Source organism: Papaver somniferum, chromosome 8 (assembly GCF_003573695.1).
Source record: "Papaver somniferum cultivar HN1 chromosome 8, ASM357369v1, whole genome shotgun sequence".
Lineage (NCBI taxonomy): Eukaryota > Viridiplantae > Streptophyta > Magnoliopsida > Ranunculales > Papaveraceae > Papaver > Papaver somniferum.
The window spans coordinates 173,601,567-173,627,383 of NC_039365.1; the positions used below are offsets into that span (position 1 = coordinate 173,601,567).

The 25,817-nt window shown below is 37.1% G+C and overlaps 1 protein-coding gene and 2 pseudogenes across 1 annotated transcript; all 3 read left to right on the forward strand.

The window, feature by feature from the left end:
- The first annotated feature begins 1,200 nt into the window (after positions 1-1,200).
- Positions 1,201-4,347, forward strand: LOC113306481 (annotated as a pseudogene).
- A 681-nt stretch (positions 4,348-5,028) lies between these two features.
- Positions 5,029-13,165, forward strand: LOC113301887 (annotated as a pseudogene).
- An 887-nt stretch (positions 13,166-14,052) lies between these two features.
- Positions 14,053-16,634, forward strand: LOC113301444 (probable glycosyltransferase At5g20260). The gene is made up of 4 exons (XM_026550218.1): positions 14,053-14,432; positions 14,503-14,657; positions 15,351-15,708; positions 15,824-16,634. Exons 1-4 carry the CDS (start codon positions 14,151-14,153, stop codon positions 16,487-16,489), a joined length of 1,461 nt encoding a protein of 486 aa, XP_026406003.1. The 5' UTR covers positions 14,053-14,150; the 3' UTR covers positions 16,490-16,634.
- Positions 16,635-25,817: the final 9,183 nt, after the last annotated feature.

Genomic DNA, 25,817 nt, shown 5'->3' on the forward strand with positions numbered 1-25,817 from the left:
CAAATTCAAAACAAGTGTGTCAAACTGATTGTTGCTAGTACTGTTAATAAACGACAGTTCTCTGCGACAGTCAATAGGCGTCAAATGTTCTTCTTCTTCTTCTTCTTCTCTACAGCAGCAGAGAAATATGATCTGCAACCCTCTGTTCTTCCCCCCAACTCTCGATATCCCCTCTCTGACTCCTAGGAATCACTTATATACCCAACAGTCAAGAAATATTTCGAATAAATGCTCATAATCTCCTCAGTAATGACATTAAACTCGGGAATATTTTTTTTATTCTCACGTGATTCTGAGTTGTTTGATTTATCCCCAAAACTTCCATCCGACAGAAAAATCCTAAGAGAATATCCTCTCTTCAATCCTAACTTCCTATTATAACTCAGATAATCAAATCAATTACGCCCGATAATATCTTCCTTTCCCTATTTTGGATAACTACCGAAAATAACCGAGTTTGCTTCTTCAAAACACGTAAAAGACGTGTGTACATAGTGAGCATATAATATTTGTTCAAATCCCATGAAAATCTGCAATAATATCTTCCCAAAAATACAACCATACTCCAAAAATATCTCACGGGCACGTGCATTAACCTGTTTTTCTTCCAACTCCACGTAACCTCCTGATTCTTCGAGTTTAAACAACTTGCTATCCCTGTTTAACCGTAACATGGTTGTATTATCCAAATATACGAGAAAATCTCGATAATAACTCTTCAATCAATTTTCAGAAATCTTCACAGGTTTAAACATTTTCCCGCCAAAAGTATTTTTTATCTTTTGCTTCAAATCGATCACTGAAGCCAAATTCAATCAAGTTCAAAGACCTTACCAAGCCTGTTTAACCAAAAGGAAGATGCCCATTCAATTTCAGCCATTAAGTCTCACTCGAACCCCTCCAAAAACCAAACCCTAATTATTCCACCATTTTTCCCACCGAAATTGAATATTCAAACGAAGAAGAAGGTTTCCCCTTATCCTGAGTGCTGGAGTGTGAATAGCAATAGGTGCTGATTAGTAAAGAAGGTGCCCCTTAGTTATTAAGTGCCTCTTAACCAACAGTGAGAGTCCGAGTAACAAATTCCCTCCGGGGTGCTTTTAACAACTTTTCGAGCAACATTATCTACAAGAGCTTATTCCCTTCAAAAGACTTAAAACAAGTTTATTAGCCATAAAATGAGGCTTAGCTAATGTAATTATGGGTGAAAACGTGTCGCACTTTCGTACTCATCATCCAGCCATTTCCAGGTGGGTCGAATTTTTTTATACCAAACCAGCACGTATGTACTATAGGGACACTATTCTTTTGTCTGCTCAGGGTGTTCAACAAGGTGACCCTGTTGAGCCTCCCTTAGTTGCTCTTGCTTTGCATCCTCTTGTGAAAAGAATTGATACGGCACAATTATGCTGATACCACTAAGGCCTCTGAATATCTTGCAATTCAGGGGTTGCAGCTTAATGTTTCCAAAACTGAGCTGTTCTGGCCTACCCTTGACCCATGGGGTGTTGATTTGGGTATTTTCCTTGATAACATTGGCAGACCTATGGAAGGCGTCAAACTCCTTGGTGCACCAGTTATCCTGGACGTACAGTTTTGTAGTCAGATGGTGTTGGATAGGGTGAACGACACCATACAGTTAATGGATTCGGTTCGTAATCTTAGAGACCCTCAAAACGAATTGTTGCTCCTTTGTAATTGTTCTAGTACTTCACAGCTTTATTTTTCTATGCGTACAACTTGTCCTGCAGCAATACAATAGGCTCAAGCTCATTTTGATTGCCATCTTTAACAATACCTACGCCAACTTATCACAGGACATGGGCATGGATTTGACCCTTTGCAACAACGCATTGCTTCTTTCCTCATTAGGGATGGTGGACTTGGCATTCATCCCATGGCTGACACTGTTCAATATTATTTCCTTTCTTATTGGGCTCAAAAAAAATATCTGCAGGACAATATACTTCATATCACCTCAGTCACATGTACCATTTCTATTTTCCAGTCTGCTCTTGACAATTACATACACTTTTATGGGTCCTTACCTTCTTCTTTCAATATCGTCGACACTGCCTCATATCTTATGAGTACCTTGGCAGTCCCTTACTTCGATGTTGTGAAGAAAGAAATGCCTACAAAATATTTTATGTCAGAACGCGACTCTAATTTCTGGCAATGCAACAAAACTAACCATGCCCAAGACTACCTCATGGCCATGGTGGGCTTAACCATAGTACCGGGTCGTGCCAATTTGCCTCAGTTCTTTGTTATCGTTTGGGTATCCCACTTTTTGAAGAAGGTTGCTCTTGCTCTGGTTGCAATAAGGTGATGGATGTTTATGGTTATCATTCCTTACATTGTGCAAGTGATGTAGGCCTTTAATTCCGGCATGACCTTGTTCGTGACACTTTAGCTGATGCTTGTTTTAGAGCCGGTGTGCCTGCTAGGAAGGAATTGTCCTTGGGCCTCCTATCTGATGATGGTTCCATTTTAAGGCCTGCTGATATTCTTGTTTACAACTGGGATAATGGGAAAGACACATGTTTTGATGTCACTAAGGTTTCTCCTTTCATAGGAAGGGGTGTTCGTACTTTCGCTCCTGGCCTTGCTGTCTCTCGCAAATGCAAAATATATTTGGATAAGTGTAGTGCTCAGGGATTAGGTTTAGGTGTTTTGGCGTTCTCTACCCTTGGTGGCTTTTCTGAAGAGATTGAGATGCTACATAGCCTGCCATGATTTCAATGTTAAAATTAGCAATTTGTTTTTCATAGAATACGAATTGTCATTCAGAAAGATGTTGGTGCCCAGCTTATAACTAGGCTACCGACCAACTCCTTAGCTTTGGATTACAATTCACATTGATTATTGTAATTTAAACAAATTCGGTTTACTAAAACTGTTCCATATAAAAATAGCTCCAAACAACCGGATGTCGTCACCTGGTCCCCGAAAAAGAATATGGGAATACAACACATTTTTGTTTTAGGGAAAGCTGATTAATTAAAAAAAAAAATCAGACACAATCACTATAGAGGCTAAAATCCATTTCGCAATTACATAAAAACTTTTTCGATTTTTCTACCACGTGCAATCAACTTGAAATTTTCTTTACCCATGAATCAGGAGTCACATTGGGATGGAGAAAACGTTTAAAATCTGGACTTATAAAGAAGGGGAAGCACCTTTGGTGCATGAAGGGCCTCTTAGTACGCTCTATGCCATTAAAGGCCACTTTATTGAAGAAACGGAGAGCGAGAAAAACCCATTTGCAGCACAAAACCCTGGAGAAGCTCTTGGATTCTTCCTTCCTTTCAGCGTAACAAGGATGAGAACATATTTTTACATGCCCTCTGATAATTCGTTTTCTCTTGATCCCATTACGGATTTCGCTACAGATTATGTTCGTGTCATATCAGAGAAATATCACTATTGGAACAGAAGCAATGGGGGTGAGCATTTTATGGTTTCTTGTCATGACTGGGTAAGTCTTTGTTCCTAATCTGTGTACCGGTTGTAATTCTTTCTTTTTTTTTCCCCCGAACCTCTAACTTGTTACATTACATTGCAGGTTGGCTGATAAGTTACTAGAATATTTTTTTAGTAAAGTAATCCGATAGTCTTTACTAAAATATCTTTTTCCCGGGGATGTTTGACATATTACGATTACAGGCGCCTTATTGTGTAAGCGAGAAAAAATCGAAATTATTCGAGAACTTCATAAGGGTTCTATGTAATGCCAATTCATCAGAAGGATTCAAACCTGGACGAGACGTTTCCCTACCAGAATTTAAAGTCGAGGAAAGAAGTCTATTCACCTCAACACAATTTCATGCAAGTGGTACTAATCGTTCCATTCTTGGTTTCTTTGCTGGTAGGGGTCATAGGCACATAAGGAAGGTACTACTTCAACATTGGAAAAACAAAGACAATGAACTACAAGTTCATGAGTATCTTCCTAAGGGACAAGATTATGCTGGATTCGTGGCTCAAATCAAATTTTGTCTGTGCCCAAGCGGATATGAAGTTGTGAGTCCTAGAATTGTTTAGGCAATCCATGCGGCATGTGTTCCCGTAATTCTGTCGGAAAATTATGTTCTACCATTTAGTGATGTACTTGATTGGAGCCAGTTTTCCATACAAATTACAGTGGAAGAAATACCTCGACTTAAAACAATTTTACAAGGTATAACGAACGAGGAATACCTAACATTGCAGAAGGGGGTCATACAAGTTCAACGGCATTTTACTCTTAACCGTCCCGCGCAAAGGTTTGATATCATCCATATGATACTACATTCGGTTTGGTTAAAACGAATAAATTTTCGTCTACCAGTACCATCTTGAACTGAGATCATTAATAGCTTCCACACTTGTGAGGGATAACATTTATCAGTAACTCTAGATGTAGTGGTTGTATCAGTATTACTACTACTACGTACTGCTGACGAAACTGAATTGCGTTCGAAGTCTAGTACAATTAGTTATTTACTCAACAATTTTGAATTTACAAGCTCATGTTGTGAAAAATGGTCAAAATTAGCGAGTGCCCATTCGCCATGACATGGATTGCCTGTACTATAAAGTGCTGGTTGAAATTTTTGATCGGAATTAATAACTCTTTCTCAGTAGTCCGTAGGGCGCTATTTGAGAACTTAATGCAGTGTATGGAGCTCTTGAAAACCGAGGCCGTCCTGTACCTTCAATTGTCGCTTGCTTCTTCCCGAGGTGCGTAATGTTCGCCGCCTTGATACTGGTCCTTCCCACAGTTGGTCTAATAGACGGGGGCCTTAAGACATAGAAGAGGTCACACTAAATCATGTTAGAGCGAATCCTGTGTAATGAAGGCCGATTACGTACAATGTTGTAACTCGCACCTTGATCTTTATATATACGCACTAAAAACATACCGTAATGCTTACGGCTTACATCGAAATCATTACACTGCACCAGATATATAGACTTTTTTTCCCCATCTCAAGCTTTGTATTTGTAGACTCAAACTATAAATTTTCTACTACTTATCAGTGTTGCACAAAAGAAAATCGAGTTGGATGAAACCTGCTTGATTGTATTGTTTGTCATCAAACATGGCAGACTATGTGATCAGTTGCAGAACGCATTTGATAGTCCTTGCTACTTTCCTTCTTGTTCTTTTTACTCTATATATTTCTCCTTACAAAATCCGCAATTCCATTGTCAACACTAACTTCTTCAATTCTTCATCTTCGTCTTCCATTTTGCATGAACGACTAAACAATTTGTCGTATTTGTTACATCTTCCGAAGAAAATTACTAGTGCCGAAAAAATTGAAGATGATCTTGCAAGAGCAAGGGATGCCATTAGAAAAGCTATTCTGGCTCGTAATTACACGTCTAACAAAGTGGAAGATTTCATTCCCAACGGAACAGTTTACAGAAATTCGTTTGCCTTCCATCAGTAAGACCTATCCTTCCATTTTTATTTTTTTTGTTTACTCTCCGAAGATTTTCTTTTTTAGGTACTTCCGTACTGCACCTTTATATAAAATATAAGCAAACAAACAGGTGACAAATTGCTCAGCCAGTCCATTTTTAATTTACAGAGCATCAGAGGATGTAGTTTTCTGTTAAGGCTTTCATTATAGCTAGGACCATGAAGTGTAAATCAAATTTATGGATTATCCTCAATTACTCTGAAGAACAGTCTTTCAAATGTTTTATCTTAGGTTTCATTTCAACTCAAGGATAGTATCACTTTTTCATTTTTGCCAATTTTCTTGAAACAGAAATAGTATCGGACATACTGGCTTACTGCACATAACATGATAATATCATGAAAGTTCCTTCGACGGGGATGAAAGTTGAACTCGACGAGAGGATTAGAATTGAACTATTGCATCAAGTAAGCTCCATATAAGGAACATGGCATAACCATCAAGGAGCTAATGAGATTAATCTTTTTCTTATTAGCCACGTCGAGATTGTCTTAGTGCGTAGTTATTTTTAAGCAAATTGTTTTAGTAGCAGAGATAGCTTAAAGTTAAAGATCCCTTTTGCTTAGGTCGATAATATATATCTAATATATATCTCGAAAAAGATCTTAACATGTAAATTAATGTACATTGATTTTGCTAATTAATACCTCAACTCAAAGGTCCGTTTGGTTTACGCCAATACCTCGAAATGATCCCAGCATTATACTAAGTTGTTAATTAGATTGGCCTCACGCATATCTGAGCACTGAAGAAGTATTATCAATACCATCACTCTTTTCATGGAAAAAAATACTAAAATAATAATGCTACAGATAAAATGCCAAATTTTCCCACAAACTCAATTTTGGTGCTTTGTACTACTTGTTTTAATGAATCAGGAGTCACATTGAGATGGAGAGAACATTTAAAATTTGGACTTACAAAGAAGGGGAATTACCTTTGGTGCATTAAGGACCTCTTAATTTGCTCTATGCCATTGAAGGCTACTTTATCGAAGAAATGGAGAGCAAGAAAAACCCATTTGCAGCTCAAGACCCTGAAGAAGCTCATGCGTTCTTCCTTCCATTCAGCGTAGCAAAGATGAGAACATTTTTTTACATGCCCTTATATAATACATATTCCCGTGATCCAATTCAGCATTTCGTTACTGATTATGTTCAGGTCATATTAGAGAGATACCATTATTGGAACAGAAGCAACGGGGGTGATCATTTCATGGTTTCTTGTCATGATTGGGTAAGTTTTCATTCCTAGTTAATTTATGTTTAATAAAGTTAATTTGCTGATTGATAATTTACTATGAAGTTTTTTTTTTTTTTTTGGTGTTGACATATACTACAGGCACCTTGTATAAGCGATAAAAACCCGAAACTTTTCAAGAACTTCATTAGGGTTCTCTGCAATGCTAATTCATCCGAAGGATTCAATCCTGAACGAGATGTGTCGCTGCCAGAATTTAAAGTCGAGGAAAGAAGTCTTTTTACCTCAACGCAGTTTCATGCAAGTGGTACTAATCAGTCGATTCTTGGCTTCTTCGCTGGTGGGGGTCATAGGTACATAAGGAAGGTACTACTTAAACATTGGAAAAACAAAGACAATGAATTACAGGTTCATGAATATCTTCCTGAAGGACAAGATTACGGTGGTTTGATGGCTCAAAGCAAATTTTGTTTGTGCCCGAGCGGATATGAAGTCGCAAGTCCTAGAATTGTTGAGGCGATCCATGCCGCGTGTGTCCCCGTAATTATGTCAGAGCATTATGTTCTACCATTTAGTGATGTACTTGATTGGAGCCAGTTTTCCATACAAATTACGGTTGAAGAAATGTTGGAAAAAAATGGGTTTCACAAAGGATGAATGACACATAGAAGAAATTGTTGCACTCCAAAACTTTCAAGGCTTGTATAAATTTCTTTTAGACAAATATTTCTACCCTCCCAATAACAATTGGCGATTACAACAGGTATGCGAAATATTGCCTTCAGGATACAATGAAAGCCCTGCAACGAAAACTGAATTCAAGGTTTGTACCCCTTGATTCAATCAAGAACACACAAAGAGATTTCTGATTTCTGATGATGCTTTTTGAAATAGAGAAAACAGATTGATTTTTCTTATATGTTAAACGAAACTGGGAGAAGCTATTTATAAAGGGTTTTGCACCTGTTGGGAATAGGTTTTTTATTCGCCAACAGGTTTCTATTCACGAAACGTCAGGTTCCTTCATCAACAGACATCAATGGTGTCTTTTGGATTCGAAATTTTCGAACAGGTCGACCACAGCCTGGGGGGCGATGCCCCCCAGGACCCCCCTTTGGTTAGCGGCGTTGAAAATATTCCAACATTCTCCCCCTATTTTCAAAAACCATAAAACAAAGTTAAAACTTTTAAATCAGAGTGACTGCATCACCGAAGTGACTGCCTACGTACCCGAGTGGGATCAAGCCAACGTAGTTCAAGCACAATTGAGACTAAGCATCATCGTTGAAATCAACACATAAATGATAGGTATTTTTTGGATTTGAACCTTCACTTAGTGTAAGAAACTCAAAGCCTTATCGAGGTTCTATGGTGAAACCAGTCTTGAACCAAGTACCCCTTATGATAAAACCGGAGTCTCCACACATATTGATTTCATAAAATCATGTGTTCTGTAGCCAAGCACGTTAATGGCCATGTGCTTATATCCTTGTTCATGAGTCTTCTTTAGAGAACGGTCTTCTTCTCTTAGGAAACGGCCTTATTTCCATACTCATATAGGTAAGTCTCGAAGGTGTTTCTGCGATACACCTTTTACTAATCATAGACTCATTAAGGATTTACATCCATCCTATTTTCTTGCAGAAACCAGCACTAATAAGAAATGGGAAGTTTTTATATTAGTGCTCCATAATCCACATCCATAACTTGTTGGTACCACATTGAACCTTGTTTATCCTTTTCAAAACATAGGTTGGGTTTCTGCTATGGGAGATCAAACTTCCTTCACAGACCTTAGTCCCATTTCTTTCCTTTTTATTGAAACCACTGAACTTGGTAGACTTTTCGTAAATGGGTCTGCCAAATTCCTCTTTGATTCAATAAAGTTAACCGTAACTACTCCCTCTCCTGAGTAGTTGCCTAACCATGTAGTGTCTAAGACTTGCATGTCTAGACTTTCCATTATAAGTCTTATTAGAGACATTATAGATTGTAGCTTGATTATCACAATTAATCAAGACCGCCGGAGTTGGCTTCTTCCAAAAAGGAATTTCCATAAGTAGGTTTCTAAGCCAATCTGCCTCCTTACATGCATCAGTTAAAGCTATCAATTCTGACAACATTGTTGAATCAGAAATACAAGTCTGCTTCTTGGAACTCCAAGACACAGCAGCACCCCCTAATGTAAAAATCCATCCAGAAGTTGACTTGGAATTTGATTCTACATTGTTCCAGTTAGCATCGCTGTACCCCTCTAGTGCAGCGGGATAGCCTTGGTAATGCAAACCAAAATTTATTGTTCCTTTCAAGTAAGCCATAACTCTTGAAACTGCTTTCCAGTGTTCATATCCTGGATTACTTGAGAAACGACATAATATTCCCACGGCTTGGGCTATGTCCGGTCTTGTGCAATGCATAGCGTACATAAGACTCCCAATAACACTAGAATACTCAAGTTGAGCATGAGTACGGCCGGTGTCTTCATTAACTTGATAGTATGGTCTAAAGGAGTAGGTGCTGGATTGTCATCAAAGTGACCATATTTCTTGAGAAATTTCTCAATATAATGAGATTGAGTTAAAACCAACTCATCTCCCTTTCTTAGGATCTTAATTCCCAAGATTACATCAGCCTCTCCTAAATCCTTCATATCAAAGTTAGAACTAAGAAACTTCTTTGTTTCTTCCACAACAGATATGTCAGACCCAAAGATTAACATATCATCAACATAAACAGAGAATCACACAACCAGAACTATCATGCTTACTATAGATACATTTGTCCGCATCATTCACCACAAAACCATATGACAAAACTACTTTATCAAACTTCTCATGCCATTGCATAGGGGCTTGCTTCAAACCATAGAGAGATTTCACTAACTTGCAAACTTTCTTCTCTTGGCCTGGTAATATGAAACCTTCAGGTTGTTCCATATATATCTCTTCTTCTAAATCCCCATTTAGAAAAGCAGTTTTGACATCCATTTGATGCACAACCAACTTATGAATAGAAGCAAGTGCAATCAAGCAACGAATGGATGAGATGGGCAACAGGAGCATATGTATCAAAGTAATCAATACCATGTCTTTGTTTATAACCCTTGGCAACTAGCCTTGCCTTAAACTTATCAACTTCACCATCAGCTCTCAACTTTCTCTTGAATATCCATTTACTTCCTATTGCTTTAGCACCAGGAGGTAAATTTACTAATACCCAAGTCCCGTTAGTCAAAAGCGAATGCTTTTCATCATTGATGGCTTCTTTCCAGAAATTTGCATCTCTAGAACTCATGGCTTCAGCATAAGTTTTAGGGTCATCATCAGTATGCATAACATACTGGTTAACACTAAGAATTCTATTCTTATTTGCCTCTACAAGGTAATAAATAAAGTTTGGATCAGGCTTTTTCTCAATCCTTCCTCTCTTACTCCTTCTAGGTTCGATATCTTCAGTAGGCACTGAAATATCATTGTCATGAGTAGGAGAGGGATTTTCATCATTGTTATCAATCTCCATAGGTTCTAGATCAGGTAACAATGGATTCTCCATGGGTTGCATTTGAGAACTGTTCCTATTTAAGTTCTCAAAGAATTCCACATCTACAGATTCTATAATCTCAAAAGTGTCAAGGTTTATAAATCTGTAGGTGATACTATTAAGAGAGTATCCCACAAAAGCACATTTATAAGCCCTGTTTCCCAACTTTGGTCTTTTGGGATCAGGCTTTCGAACATATGCTAAACAACCCCAGACTTTAAGTCTTCTCAAGTTTGGTTTCCTCTTAAACCACAACTCATAAGGAGAAACACTCTTCTTTTTCAAAGGAATTCTATTCAAAATATAACATGCAGACAACATAGCTTCACCCCACAAAGAATTAGGCAAACCAGAACTTATAAGCATGCAATTAACCATATCAATCAAAGTTCTATTTTTCCTTTCAGCCATACCTTTGTTGAGGTGTGTAAGGTGCAGTACGTTGATGAACTAAACCATGCTCTTGACAAAAGGAATTAAATTCAGTAGGAAAGTATTCACCACCACGATCAGAACGTAAAATCTTAATTTTGTGCTCTAATTGTGTCTCTACTTCTGCTTTATAAATCCTAAATTTATCAAAGACTTCATCCTTAGATTTCATTAAATATGTATAAGCATATCTAGTACTATCTTCTATAAAAGTGACATAATACTTATTTCCACCACGAGTGGCAGAACCATGCAAATCACCCACATCACTATGTACTAATTCAAGTAAGGAAGAATTTCGTACTACAGACTTATGGGAAATTCTAGTTATCTTTGCTTGCACACATATTTCACATTTAGAAGCATGATCAAAATTGCAATCAGAAATCAAGCCTAATCGATTCATGTTTCTAAGAGAACCATAATTCACATGCCCTAATCTACCATGCCATAAATTAACAGAGTCAACAATATAAGCAGAACCATTATTTATTAAATTAAGCTTAATCATCCCATTACAAGCATATCCTTGTCCAACAAACACACCATTTTTGGGACAACACAAACTTATTAGACTCATAGGTCGTCTTGAATCCAGCCTTCATAACAAGGTCGCCGGAAACAAGGTTCTTCACGATGTCAGGGACATGTAAAACATTGTAAGAGTCACAGTCTTTCCCGAAGTAAACGAGAGTTCAACAGTGCCTTTCCCAATAACTTTGCTGCGTTGACCGTTTGCGGAGACAACATCGTTTCCTTCTCCACTAACCGGTTCGTATGTCTTGTAAAGATTTCTATCCTTACAGATATGGATGGTTGCACCATTGTCGTACCACCATCCACCCCCAGTTTCAGCAACAGCATTGGCGGCTTGCACCACGATCACAAGTTTGTCATCGACCATATTTGCCTCCTTTTTCTGGTTCTGCTGTTGTTTCTTTTTGAGACGACAGTCACGAGCAAAATGGCCGGGTTTGTCACAGAAGTAGCAAGGGCCGCCATCGCCCTTCTTCTTACTCTTCTTGTTGGGATGCTTCTTAAACTGAGTATCATTCTTAGGTTTCAAGGAATTCGGTGTTTTAGATTCTTCTACGCTATTCACCTTAGAATGGTTTTCAGAATGTGGACTATCCTTAAGTTCTCGCTTACGAGAGTCCTCTTCTATGCGAAGATGACGTTGTAAGGCCTCTAAATCATAGTCAGTCTCAGCATGCTTAAGTTTCTTCTTATAACCATTCCAAGAAGGGGGGAGACGAGAAATAATAACCCCAACAACAAACGCAGAAACAAGATCCATTCCAGCATCCTTAAGATGATTAACTATGAGTAAAAGTTCACTGACCTGGGTAATGATTGACTTACTGTCAACCATCTTAAAATCCATGAAATTGCAAATCAGGAATTTCTTGTTGCTTGCTTCAGAAATCTTGTATTTGTTGTCAAGCGCAGTCCACAATCCCTTTGCAGTCCCAATACTCCGATGTGCATTGTACACATGTTTGTCCAGAGCATTCAAAATATGACCACGACACATGAAATCATCTTCCTGACGCTGCTTTCGTCTAGCCTTCAATTCCTCAGTGTCATTGTCAGTTGCAGCAGGAATTTCCTCCAATCCATCTTCAAGTATGTACCACAACTTGATGGTGATCAGGAAAAACTTCACAGTCTCTTGCCAACGGGTAAAACCTTCACCATCAAAACGTTCCAATCGAGTAAAGGTTTGGTTCATCACTTGCAGAGATTGAGCAGTAGCATTCGAATTCGAAGATTCACCCTCCATTGCCAGAAAATTATTTGTCTAAAAAACTGTTGGAAAAAAATGGGTTTCACAAAGGATGAATGACACAGAGAAGAAATTGTTGCACTCCAAAACTTTCAAGGCTTGTATAAATTTCTTTTAGACAAATATTTCTACCCTCCCAATAACAATTGACGATTACAACAGGTATGCGAAATATTGCCTTCAGGATACAATGAAAGCCCTGAAACGAAAACTGAATTCAAGGTTTGTACCCCTTGATTCAATCAAGAACACACAAAGAGATTTCTGATTTCTGATGATGCTTTTTGAAATAGAGAAAACAGATTGATTTTTCTTATATGTTAAACGAAACTGGGAGAAGCTATTTATAAAGGGTTTTGCACCTGTTGGGAATAGGTTTTTTATTCGCCAACAGGTTTCTATTCACGAAACGTCAGGTTCCTTCATCAACAGACATCAATGGTGTCTTTTGGATTCGAAATTTTCGAACAGGTCGACCACAGCCTGGGGGGCGATGCCCCCCAGGACCCCCCTTTGGTTAGCGGCGTTGAAAATATTCCAACAAGAAATACCTCAGCTTAAGAGAATATTACAGGCTATAACGAATGAGGAGTACCTTAAATTGCGAAAGGGGGTTATACAAGTTCAACGTCATTTTACTCTTAATCATCCGGCGCAAAGGTTTGATATTATTCACATGATACTTCATTCCATTTGGTTAAGACGACTAAACTTCCATCTACCATCCTGAAATCAGATTGTTCGCAAGTCGCAACTTCAAAAAAGTTAAGTTATTTTTTACCCGTGAATACTAAACAGTGTAAATGTGCATAAACTGCAAGTGGACTCCAAGTCTGATTTGTTAATAAAGTGGTGGATTTTGGATTACATATGGGGAAAGTTTTGGCTCCCAATAATTTGTTGAGAATAACAACTAAACAAGGGTCTCTCATTTTCCTAACTCCTCTCGTAGCATTTATAAGGGACAATAGTACTCTTGTCCCAAAAACCTTGCCCAAATTCTGAAGTAACGCTAGATATAGTGGTTGTAGTAGAAATTAAGAAACTGCAACTGCTCCTACTAATGAAACCGAATTTTGTTTGGAATATATTATTCTAAGGACTGTAAACCCGAACCTTCCCTTGTTGGCGCGGTTCAACTTGGTTTGCAACAATCAAGTCTTGAAAAAGAAAATCAAGGCATATGGACTGCCTGTAGTGTACAAAATGGTCAAAATGGTTGAATGGCCGTGGCATATGGACTGCCTGTAGTACAGATAATGCTCGTAGAATTTTGGGGTTGGAATTAATAACTCTTTTCTCAGTGTATGAATGATCCATGGAGTGCCATTTAAGACTTCAATTAATGCAGTGCTAGAAGTACTTAGAAGCTCATGAAAACAAGGAAGTCCTCGCTCCACTCCACCTTCGCTCTAATTTTCATGCTTCTAATTCCCGAGGTGGGTAATCTTTGCCAACTTGATATTCGGGGGTCCTTTCGACAGTTGCTCCATATGAATAGATAGTGTCCTCTGGATTGAGACTCATTATAATGTTGGAATTCACACTTCTAATCTTTACACTGCCCCAAATATATAGATTTGGTTTTTTTCTGAGAATCAAAACTAATGTCAAGTGTCAACTTACATGTTGCACAAAAAAAATCGAGTTGCTAATAAATTCAACTCTTCTTAAATTCTTTGGATGAAACCTGCTTGATTGTATTGTCATCAAAAATGGCAGAAATTGTGATTAGTTACAGAACGCATTTGATAATCCTTGCTACTTTTCTTCTTGTTCTTCTTACTCTGTATATTTCTCCTTACAATCACCATTCCATTATCAACACTGATTTCTTCTCTTCTTCGTCTTGGTCTTCCATTTTGCATGTACGACCATATACTTCGTCTAAACCTTCTCTTCTGTTAGCTACAAGCAGTACTACTAGTAACGATGATAATGGAATACTCTCGGCTACCTCCGTTGTTGATGGAACACATAGTGCAATTCATATCAGAGTGAGTACTTATCTTTTGCTTCAGTTGTGTGCACCTACTAGTTTACTGTTAATATTTGTTTCATTTGCAGGAGAAACTTGCAGGTGCCGGAAAAATTGAAGATGACCTTGCAAGAGCTAGAGATTCCATTAGAAAAGCAATTCTCACACGTAATTACACGTCTAACAAAGCTGAAGATTTCATTCCGACCGGAACAGTTTACAGGAATTCATATGCCTTTCATCAGTAAGAAATATTTTTGCCATTTAATTCAACATTTTTTTTCCTGATCAATAATTTACATTAGAGTACCACTACTTTTACTATCCGGCTATTGCTTTGCAATCCAAAAAGGCATTTTCTATAACTTGGAGCTCGAAGTCTACTTTGGGATTTCCAACGATATTCCGGAAAATGTCTTTCGGATGCCCTATTTTACGTTAACTTAATTAATTAAGATGCTATAAATGTCTAAGTCAAAAGGTCTTGGGATATGCTACAGTCTACGTTAGGAAATTACCTTACGGCTTACGGGCAACATGCATATATAACAATTACTCCAGTCCATGTAAATAATTACCGACTTCCAGAAGAGATGGGAATTCTGTACCCTTCCGTTTAGTCCGACACCTCGAAAAGACCTCACCACTGATTTTGCTAATTGTTGATTCCTCAACTCTAAAGGTCCGTTTTGTTTACGCCAATGCCTCGAAATGATCTCAGCCTAAATTTGACAGTTTACCAAAGAAAAACTCGTACTAAAATAATTTTTTGATCACTGTCAGTATAATAAGAAGGCTAAAATTCCTTCTGTTACTACACAAGAATTTTATTTTATTTTTCTTGCCATGTGCAATCAACTTGAAATTTTTGGTAGAGAAGAAAATGTTAAGAATTAGAAAAAGTTGGAATTTGAAATTTTGTTTACCCATGAATCAGGAGTCACATTGAGATGGAAAAAACATTTAAAATTTGGACTTACAAAGAAGGGGAATCACCTTTGGTGCATGAAGGGCCTCTTAGTTTGCTCTATGCCATTGAAGGCCACTTTATTGAAGAAATGGAAAGCAAGAAAAACCCATTTGCAGCACAAATCCCTGAAGAAGCTCATGCATTCTTCCTTCCTTTCAGTGTAACAAAGATGAGAACGTATTTTTACATGCCCTTATATAATTCATATTCTTTTGATCCCATTCAGCATTTCGTTACAGATTATGTTCGTGTCATATCTGAGAAACACCATTATTGGAACAGAAGCAATGGGGGTGATCATTTTATGGTTTCTTGTCATGATTGGGTAAGTTTTTATTCCTAATTCGTGCATGGATTGTAAAGTTCGTTGGCTGATAAATTTCCTTATTTCTTTTATTTATTTATTTATTTATTTTGGTGTTTGAAACATTATACTACAGGCACCTTGTATAAGCGATAAAAATCCCAAACTCTTCAAGAATTTCATTAGGGTTCTCTGCAATGCTAATTCATCCGAGGGATTCAAACCAGGACGAGATGTGTCCCTTCCAGAATTTAAAGTCGAGGGAAAAGGTCTATCAACCTCAACGCAATTGCGTGCACCTGGTACTAATCGTTCCATTCTTGGCTTCTTTGCTGGTGGGGGTCATAGACACATAAGGAAGATACTACTTAGGCATTGGAAAAACAAAGACAATGAACTACAAGTTCATGAGTATCTTCCTAAAGGACAAGATTATGGTGGATTCATGGCTCAAAGCAAATTTTGTTTGTGCCCAAGCGGATACGAAGTTGCGAGTCCTAGACTTGTTGAGGCAATCCATGCCGCATGTGTTCCCGTAATTATGTCGGAACATTATGTTCTACCGTTTAGTGATGTACTTGATTGGAGCAAGTTTTCCATACAAATTACGGTGGAAGATATACCTCAACTTAAAAAAATATTACAAGCTATAACAAATGAGGAATACCTGAAATTGCAGAAGGGGGTCATACAAGTTCAACGACATTTTACTCTTAACCGTCCGGCGCAAAGGTTCGATATTATTCATATGATACTACATTCTGTTTGGCTAAGGAGAATAAATTTTCATCTACCATCTTGAAATAAGATTGTTAATAGCTTTCAAACTTTAACTTTTACTCATGAAAACCATAACCTTTACTCATGAAAACCAAATGGTACGAGACGTGCAAAACGTGTAAGTGGTCTGTAAGTCAGATAATTGTAATATACAAGTTCCTTTTTCATTTTGTTCTTCCATCTTTTTTTCTTTTGAAATTTTCCCATCTTATGTACGCTCCAAATAGGTTACATCGTTTCAATTTAAATATCCAACCTGCACTTGTTAGAACTCTCTCTAACAGAAGGTTATAATTTTATTATTATATGAAACGTAGGATTTTAGTTCGCCATTTAAATTAATATTATGTCCAGCAGTAGGTCCTACAAATTAAGAGGGATGTCATACTAAATAGAAGATCTTGAAGAAAGTGTTAACTACACCTTCGGACGCACCTCCCCGTTATGTTTTCTCTTTTAATAATTAATTTTAAGGAATAAAATCCTCCACTATTGGAGATAGTTTTTCAGGACTAAGGTCCTAAATTTGCTCTCTGGATAGACCTCATAAATAAAAGAACTAAATAATAAATCCCCATAGGATTTTTTGCACCTTCTGTTGGAAATGCTCTTAACATTCTGCCAATAAATTAAATTTATCAATGTAATTCTTGTCCATCAGTGTCGAAGTTCAGAAAACTCCGTCCATTGGATTCTTAATAGAGATGTAATTTTTAAAGAGATCAATTTAACAGAATACTATTCTTGATTAATCAAAAATACATGAAAGAAATATAAATCACACAGAAAATCAAATCCGAGATCAAAACCAAAATTAATCTTCTCTCTTACCGAGATAAAGAAAACAAAAACAGAAAACGTTATGCATGAGACAAATTTTATGATCGAAATCCGGGACAACAAATCTAGACCCTTGATCATTCCCATTTCCAACTCGCTACTAATTCCAATACTATATTCCCCTCTTGATTATTAAGATTGTGCGACGTCTTGTCCCAAGCATTGTTGTCCTTCTTGTAGGAGGGTCTGAAACTGTAATATGTATAAATAGTAGCACACAAATTGAGACATCATTGAGCAAATCCATAACTCAATGTAAAGAACAATGAGAGAAGCTCACGTGTGATGAGACAGTTGGGACAACTATGAATTATGTTACCAACTGAAACCGATAGAGTGTTAACATGTAACATTATTAATAGCCTCGCTCAAGTTGAGGTGTCCTAAAGGATTAACCTTCAACTTGTCTCTGAGAAATGTGAACCTTGGACAGAGAGGTCCTTAGTAAATATATCCGCCACTTGATCTCTGAGAAATATGAACCTTGGACAGAGAGGCCCTTAGTAAATATATCCGCCACTTGATCTAGTGTTGAGATGTAATGAACCTGCAATGCTTTGTTTTGAACAAGTTCCCTGGCAAAGTGAAAATCCACTGCTAAGTGGTACAAATATTTATTAAGTATTTCATTCTACTGTAGAAAACTGGATTTGAAGACAAGGATACGGCATTGTTGTTGTTACAATGCAGTGTAGGAGAAGTGGCAGAAAAATATCAAAATGCTTAAAAAGTTGACACACCCAAACAATTTGAGTAGCTAAGTTGGCTAGAGACTTTCATTCAGCTTCAAGACTGGATCAGGAAACTATAGTCTTCTTCTTACTAGATCATGAAATAGGATTGGACCCAAAAAAATACGCAATAGCCACCTGTGCTTCTTCTAGTGCCAGGTGCACCAGCACAATCAACATCACTAAAACCATGAATATCCAATAAACCGTTGCTGAAAAGAATGTAATTTTCAATGGTGGATTTGATGTATCTGAGAATTCTCTTAGCAGCAATCGAGTGTGTGGAAGTTGGATTCTGCATGAACTGACAGACTTCATTAACTTCATGCCATTTTCTGCTCTAGTCCATGTTAGATACTGTAATGCTCCAACCAGAGATCTATAAGGAGTAGTATCAGGTAATAACTCTCCATCTGAAGCATATAATTTATTTCCAAAACAAACTAGTGAGGTACATGGTTTTTCTCCCAACACCTATCATGTTTATTCAACAAATCCATAATATATATACTTCGTTTGACATAAGAATAGACTAGAAGTATTTATCTTGACTTCAAGACCCAAAATATAGTGTAAATTTCCCAAATCCTTGAGAGGAAAATGAGTCTCTAAAAGTTTGATAAGTTCTGAGTTGTAGATGACAAAATTACCTATAATGAGAATGTTACCGACATAAGAAAGAATCATTGTGATTCAAGAACCAGTCTTTTGTACAAAGAGACATGAGTCCGTTGTAGAGGCCGGACACAAAGTTATAAGATAGAAGGAAATCCATATGCCTCTCATATTAATTATCCCATGTAGCATATCTAGTTTAACTAAATCAAAAAAAGATAAAAGAAAAAGAAAAAGATAATTAATATGTTACATATGGATATAACCAAATTGAAAATGTGAAAACTACAGTGAGACCCATTCTCACACATTTTTCTACTGAGAAACCCACCAACAGAAAACTGAAGGCGCGCACCCATTTTCGGGGAAAAATTATTCTCAAACCCATAATTATGAAATTTTGTTTTCTCTCTTCGTTCTTCTTATATTCTTCTTCTTCTGTTCTTACTCCGCCGAATTCAGTTCATAGAATTGAGTTAAATCTTGTGAGTTGTCCTTAGGAAGCTTGTTAAATTGATTAGTTGGAGACGAAGGTGATGGTGTTGTGTTTGTTTGAGTTCCAGGAGAAGAAGAAGATGATGTTGATGTTTGTGATGAATCTCTCAAGGTTTGATTTCATGAACTTATTATCTCAAGGTTTTTATATCTCATAGTTTTCTTGTGATTTGACGAGTTTTTTTTTGTTTTTAGCTTTCTAGATCTGGGAACTTTCGGTTCCAGATATCACACAAAATTCAACGGAAACAGTCGATCTGGTGTTGTGTTTGATTGAAGAAGATGTTAGAAGGCATGAGAACGAATGGGTACTTCATTGACGGAATTTAACAACAACAACAATGGATTTGTGGTGATGATTGGACGCATCATGTCGGCTGAATTGATTTGTTGTGCTATGAATTTGAGGATTAGTGGCCGGAATTTTGAAGGATCGGGAAATTGGTGTTGTAGATGTAGAGGTCTACTTCAAATTTCTAAAAAAAGTTTCAAGTCGTGGATATTTAGCTGAAACGAACATTTGAGTGCGATTTTATGCAGCTATATGGTAACAGACTCACAATCGTGTCTTTATTGCTTCCGTGGAGTTTTGCTCTGGCAATGGTGGATGCGTTTTCACTTTGTGCCAAGCGTCGTCTTCGGCAATTAGGAATTCTGTGGATCATTATAAATGTTAAATGTTAAATAATCCTATCCTATCCGGCTATCCCCACTCATTCATTACTTGAAAAAAACAGGTTTTACCAGCGTTAGCAGTAGCTTAGTCCGGCGTTAGATCTTTTGCTCCAGAATGATGGAAGTTACTATCCAAATGAATTAGATATAATAGTACTTTTGAAAAATACTGATTAAATTTTCTATAATTATGGTTGTTGTCATGATTGAGCTACGAACAAATGGATGAATGGATCAGTGAAGTGAGTTAGGAATGGTGGTGTTGATGTTATGCAACAACTATTTAGTCGAGAAACTGTCTGCATAACATGTTATGCATTCGTGAGAATGGATGCATAACCTGTTATGCATCTACAAAATTTGTTGCATAACTTGTTATGCAGTCCAGAAAACCTGCATAACCTGTTATGCAGGTTTAATTGCAGATGATGGTGTAAATACATGAAAGAAGATGATGGTGTAAATACATGATTTTGACCAAGAGCCCCCGAATAACTGAAAGATAATGGTTTGCGTGGGAGTTAATGAAACATGAAAGAAGATGATGATGTGGTTATGACTGCATAACATGTCATTCAGTCGAGAAACTGTCTGCATAACATGTTATGCATTCGTGAAAATGGATGCATAACCTGTTATGCATCTACAAAATTTGTTGCATAACTTGTTATGCAGTCCAGAAAACCTGCATAACATGTTATGTGTCCGAAAATATGGCTACATAATGCATTATGCATCGAGAAAATAGATGCATAACCTGATATGCATCCGTAAATATGGATGCATACTGCATTATGCATCAAATTTTTATATGTACGGCTAAAATCAACCAAAACAATGGTTACATAACTTGTTATAGATGCATAACTTTGTTATGCAGATGCATAATTTGTTATGCAGTCGAGAAAATGGTTGCATAATTCGTTATGCGTCTGCATAATGCGTTATGCATCCTTTTTGGTGGCTGCATAATGGTTATGTATCAAGTTTTCGAAAATTTTGCCTAAAACGATGATCACCTCCGATTTTTTCATGAAAAACAAAAATTTGATATTGTTTTTTGTACTCGTTGCGTAGCTCTCTTTAAAAGATTTCCAACCATATAAAATTTGTAAATTTCTAAGGTGCGGATTTTTAGATATGTTATGTCCAAGTTGAGTTGCCAATTATACCCCTGATGCATAACTCAGTCATGCAGATGCATAATACGTCATGCAAAAGTTTTTAATAATTTCATATAATTATGGGTGTCACGGAAATAATTATGGGTGTCAGAGTATCCAAAATTAATTATGGGCCTGAAAATGAGAATATTTTTTTTTTTGAGTCTCCCCCTAATTTCCCCATTGAAAATTTACACTTCAAAGGGAAAATATAATATGCTCATAATCACGAAAAGAAACATTGTGAGTAAACAAATATATAAAGTTAGGCCCATTTATTTCATGACATAATTTATAAAAGACATTCGATTTCTCGTGATGTGTATACAGACTAGAATTTACCCACTAAATTGGAATGTGCTTCGACTGGAAAATTAATTGAAGTGAAATCCCGTGTAAGAGTAGCACTATTACGGGAAATCTCGAAGTAGGTCTAGAATACTCGTCATGCTGATCCGAACAAACATTCAATCATGTTCCTAAAAATGTTCTTTTTGACAAACTATTCTCAGAAACCGGCTTATAAGGATATCTCTTAAATCATTACATGATCTTCAAAGTCCTTCGTTTGGCATATGGGACCAAGTGCCTCAGACCAATAATTTTAACCAAGATAAGTTTTTTTCCATTAGGTAAAAATGTGGAAGGATGATTATACCCCGATTAGCAATTATCCTTCTACACCAAATAACTAAATTCATTATATACCTACAAATAAGTGAATTGTTTACTAAGAAGACCAGGTACATAGTTAAACCTAGAAGTTAGAGATCCCTAGAAAAATGAGGAATTGGTTTGGATCATGATGAACCTAGAGTCCAGATACATAACCAAATTGTATCTAGATGAATATTGAACTGGATACAATTCTTCTACAACCTATAAGTAGAGGTTGAATTCCTGGAAAAGTACACATTTCTAATCTTTCCATCCCCATAAAAACGTGCAGTAATCTCTTACTCAATTGAGGCATCGTACTGTTCCTACAAGTACACTTACTTTCATTCATGAACAATTCTTGGAGAGTCAAAGCTTTAGGAGAGTTGATTCATCAAGCAGGTGGAATTTACTCATCCATTAAGAACGCATCACGAGCAATACTACTGAATCATCCGGCGGTTCATATTTTATCATCAAAAATCAGAACTTCCATCAAGAACGAATCTCGAGGAAATTGTAGAATCATCTAGCCGCTGAAAACTCATCGTCAAGTGCAAATTTCAAGGACTGTTGTTGGAATATATTTATTACAACTTCCTCTTAGGATAAATTTACTACCAGATACACTCAATACATACCATTAACGATTTATAAACAAAAAAAATGAGAAGGTTTTAATTATCGTCAATTCATGAGCAGTAATTTCATCCAATCGGGTTATTTTGATCTGCGTATAAGGAACGAATTGACCCAATAATCTAACTTCACCTTGGGATCGAAAGATTGGTGCAACTGTAAAAATGCAAAGTCGTAGAGTGATGCAACTGTAAAAATGAAAATTCTCTTACGACTTAGAATATAAGCTTAATGTTAAGCCAAGAGATTATCCTCTCTCTTTCCACTTTGACAAAAGTCATGATCAGTTGATAAAGTCAACACTAAAAATACAAAATCTAAACACATAAAAAATTATGATAAATTTAGTTCACAAAGAAATTCAATCTGCTTAGGCTCATATTCCACCTTTATAAAAGATTACGCTGATAAGAGAACAAACCTTTTTTGTGAGGAAAAATAATAAAAAAAAGGGAGTTGAAAACGATAAATATAGTAGAACTTAGTATACCACTTGTTCAGTGAGTGCCCCGGAGGTAAGTTTACATGGGAATGAAAAGTTTGGGTCATTTTCTCTTCATTGGCACTCATGGTTGTAGGCCTCAAAAAATGAGGAAAAAAGATGATTGGGAGAGGATAAAAGAGAAGAAATGTGTGTTCTTTTTCTTCTCTAAAGTTGCAAAACAATGTGGAGCTAGTTAGCATAAACTGTTGGGTAGATCGACAAACTTACAGATCATCACTCGAAAAGCCTACACTGTTGAATGGAATACACTCCCTTACGTTTTCATTCCTCTTGGCCCTATAAAGAATATTTTTTCTTTTTGCAATGTTCCAATCTAGTATAACACCGATCTAGTATAACACTAAAAAAAGCGCACGCCTTGACAAGGGACAACGCCTTTATAGCAAAAGCAACGTATTTTAAGCGTTAGTACCGATCAGAATTACTGTTAGTTTGTTAAATAAAGTTACGAGTTAGTATAACAGAATTATCTTACATAGTTGTTTTGATCATCAAGTGCCCCGAAATTAGTCATTAGATTTGATATCAGTGAGCCATCTAAAAAAGATTAAAGACATTCTTGATATAAAATACTGCATTATCTAGCTTATCTCTTATATACTTAAGGTTTCCTACTCCAAAACACTAAATTTGTTTGGTTCTGTCTTAATATTCCCATAGAAAATTTAGAAATCTATTGACGACTGTCGCAATAGGATCTCATTTTTGATCTGGGAGCATATGTGGCATTCTTCCTGCACACTTGACAAAATGACAAGTGCGAGAAAACTCGTTAAAGATCTTCAATCAGAGGACTCACGAATGAAATGGTTATGTTAAACTATCAATGAGTTAATCTGGATTTTGTTGGGCTTAACTATTCATTTCATTGGGCTATTACTATCAATGAGTTAGTCCTAAAGTATCACCTAAAATAACGTTTCTTGCTTGCTTAATCATATCATGGTATATAAGTTAAAAGGATCCCTTTTTAAAATGATTCTCTTTTTAACCGGTAAATAAGGGATGTTATTAAGAGAGGCAGAACTATCGGAGATTTGAAAACGTGACGGAAAGCCGAATTATCGGCATCGAGAAGGGTCGAGCGAAGAGTGTTTTCCTTGACAACAAGGGCGCTTAGGCGGTCTGGCCACGCCGGCGGGACATCTAATGTCTGCGGTACTCGCGGTCTAAATGGTGCGATTAGCTCACGTACAAAACCACCCAACCCGAACAAAGGGAACAAAAGGATCATTTTCATCGGGGATTAAGAGAAGCAGAAGCCGACTGCACTGATAATTACAACTTCTTATTGATGATCAAGGGAAATTTACCAACAACCGAAGAAAAAGCTGCAGAAAAGGCAACAAATAACGGTAAACGAAAATTGAAAACAGTCCAACCTAGAGCTCATTACAACTATAGGTACTCATGGTGGCTCAAAATCCATGTTTTAGGTTTTACCTCCGAATTCTCAAATGTCACTAACCTGCTGCTAGTCTGCCACAGATTTTTATCCACACATTTGTTGCAACTGTAACAATAAAATACTCAAAGAAAGAAAGATGTTAGAAGTAAAATTTCTGGAAGCTAAGACAGCAAACAGAGGACAGAGTCACGTGTTCAACACGTCGTCCTTAACACAATAGTTGACCGATACGTCTCAAGAATGAGCGATGCCTATACCATGTGGTCAAGTTGTATCCAGGATAAAACTTCCCGTTGCAAGTATTGTTAGCACTACAATACTTGCCCACTCATAGGAACTCAACAGCAAGACACGGAAGAAAAGAAAAAGACCACACAGAGGGAGAGAGACGAAAAGAAGAGGATAATATCTCTTCTGGACACAAATGAAAATGAAAGTTTCGAATTCTTTTTATAGGCAAACAGAAAGGGTGAAATCAATGCACATTAATGTGCGAATCAATATTGCATGCGAAATAATGCTGCCATGATGTCGACATAATTCTGTCATCAACATTCAAAAACCGGTAAGAAAATGTTTTTGGTAATAGAATAAATTCACCCCGGTCACACGCCCCCCATATGTAAGACAGAATTTATTTTGATTTTCAAAATGATTAGCAAATAAATCAAAAGAAATTTTTCCAAAAAGGAAAGTCTTGGTTGACCAAAGTCCATGGCACAAGCACGAGCTCGAGCTCTAAGCCCAAGCCCTTAGTGGAAACAAAAATATTTCTCCCCACCCGTTGCACCCACATTGTTTTACTAACTATCCATAAAGGAATAGCTATATAGTGGAACTCCTCTTTGGTTATGCCCAATGTGGGACTAAAGGACCTATTTCATTAACTCATAGAAAATGAGTAAGAGCTCTTAGAGACCCAAAGGTCCTAAGTTCCATTCCCACCAAGACCATAAAATCAAAACATTAAAAACTCATTTTCTCCAACAATCCCCCACATGAATGAAATACCGATACAAAAATCAGAAAACGGAAAGCGAGAAATACCACTTAGGAAAGAGGTGTCCATGAGGTCATGAACCTTTACTTAGTGAGAAATTGTCGGAACTACTTGATGGACAGTGAACGCGATGTCTTGAACTGTCATCGTTTGGTGTAATCCGCGATAATAACCACGCGTGATATCTCTCTAGGTACTGTCAAGTTCGTTTCGTTGTGTCCTTTTTGGCCCTGGACAAATCCCGTTTCTCAGAATGCTCTAGAGAATCAGCTCTATTCTCATAGGAAGCGACTCACTTCCACATTCAGATAGGTGAGTTCCATCAAGAGTGTTTACTGCTACACCCCACTTCAATCTTAAATTGAAATTATATAACTCATTAAGACTTAGTTAAAATTCATCCTTCACATGCAGTCACGTTATCACGTATACACCATAGGGAAGGGGAAGAAAATGAAATTCTCTGATAGTGTTTATCTTGACCCGCCACAAATTAGTTGTCTCATTCAAAACCTTGATCGTGGGATCTCCAGTCAGCAAGGTTGAGTATCCTTCATGGAAAGTTTATTTAATGAGACTAAGCCCCATCCCCTTAGATGCATTACTAACTATCTCCTTGGAC

Excerpts from the sequence above, each read along its gene's own strand:
- LOC113301444 (XM_026550218.1), top strand. The coding sequence starts at position 14,151 with ATGGCAGAAATTGTGATTAGTTACAGAACGCATTTGATAATCCTTGCT. Across the intron at positions 14,658-15,350 it reads AATTCATATGCCTTTCATCA|GAGTCACATTGAGATGGAAA; the intron begins GTAAGAAATATT and ends CCCATGAATCAG. Across the intron at positions 15,709-15,823 it reads TGGTTTCTTGTCATGATTGG|GCACCTTGTATAAGCGATAA; the intron begins GTAAGTTTTTAT and ends ATTATACTACAG.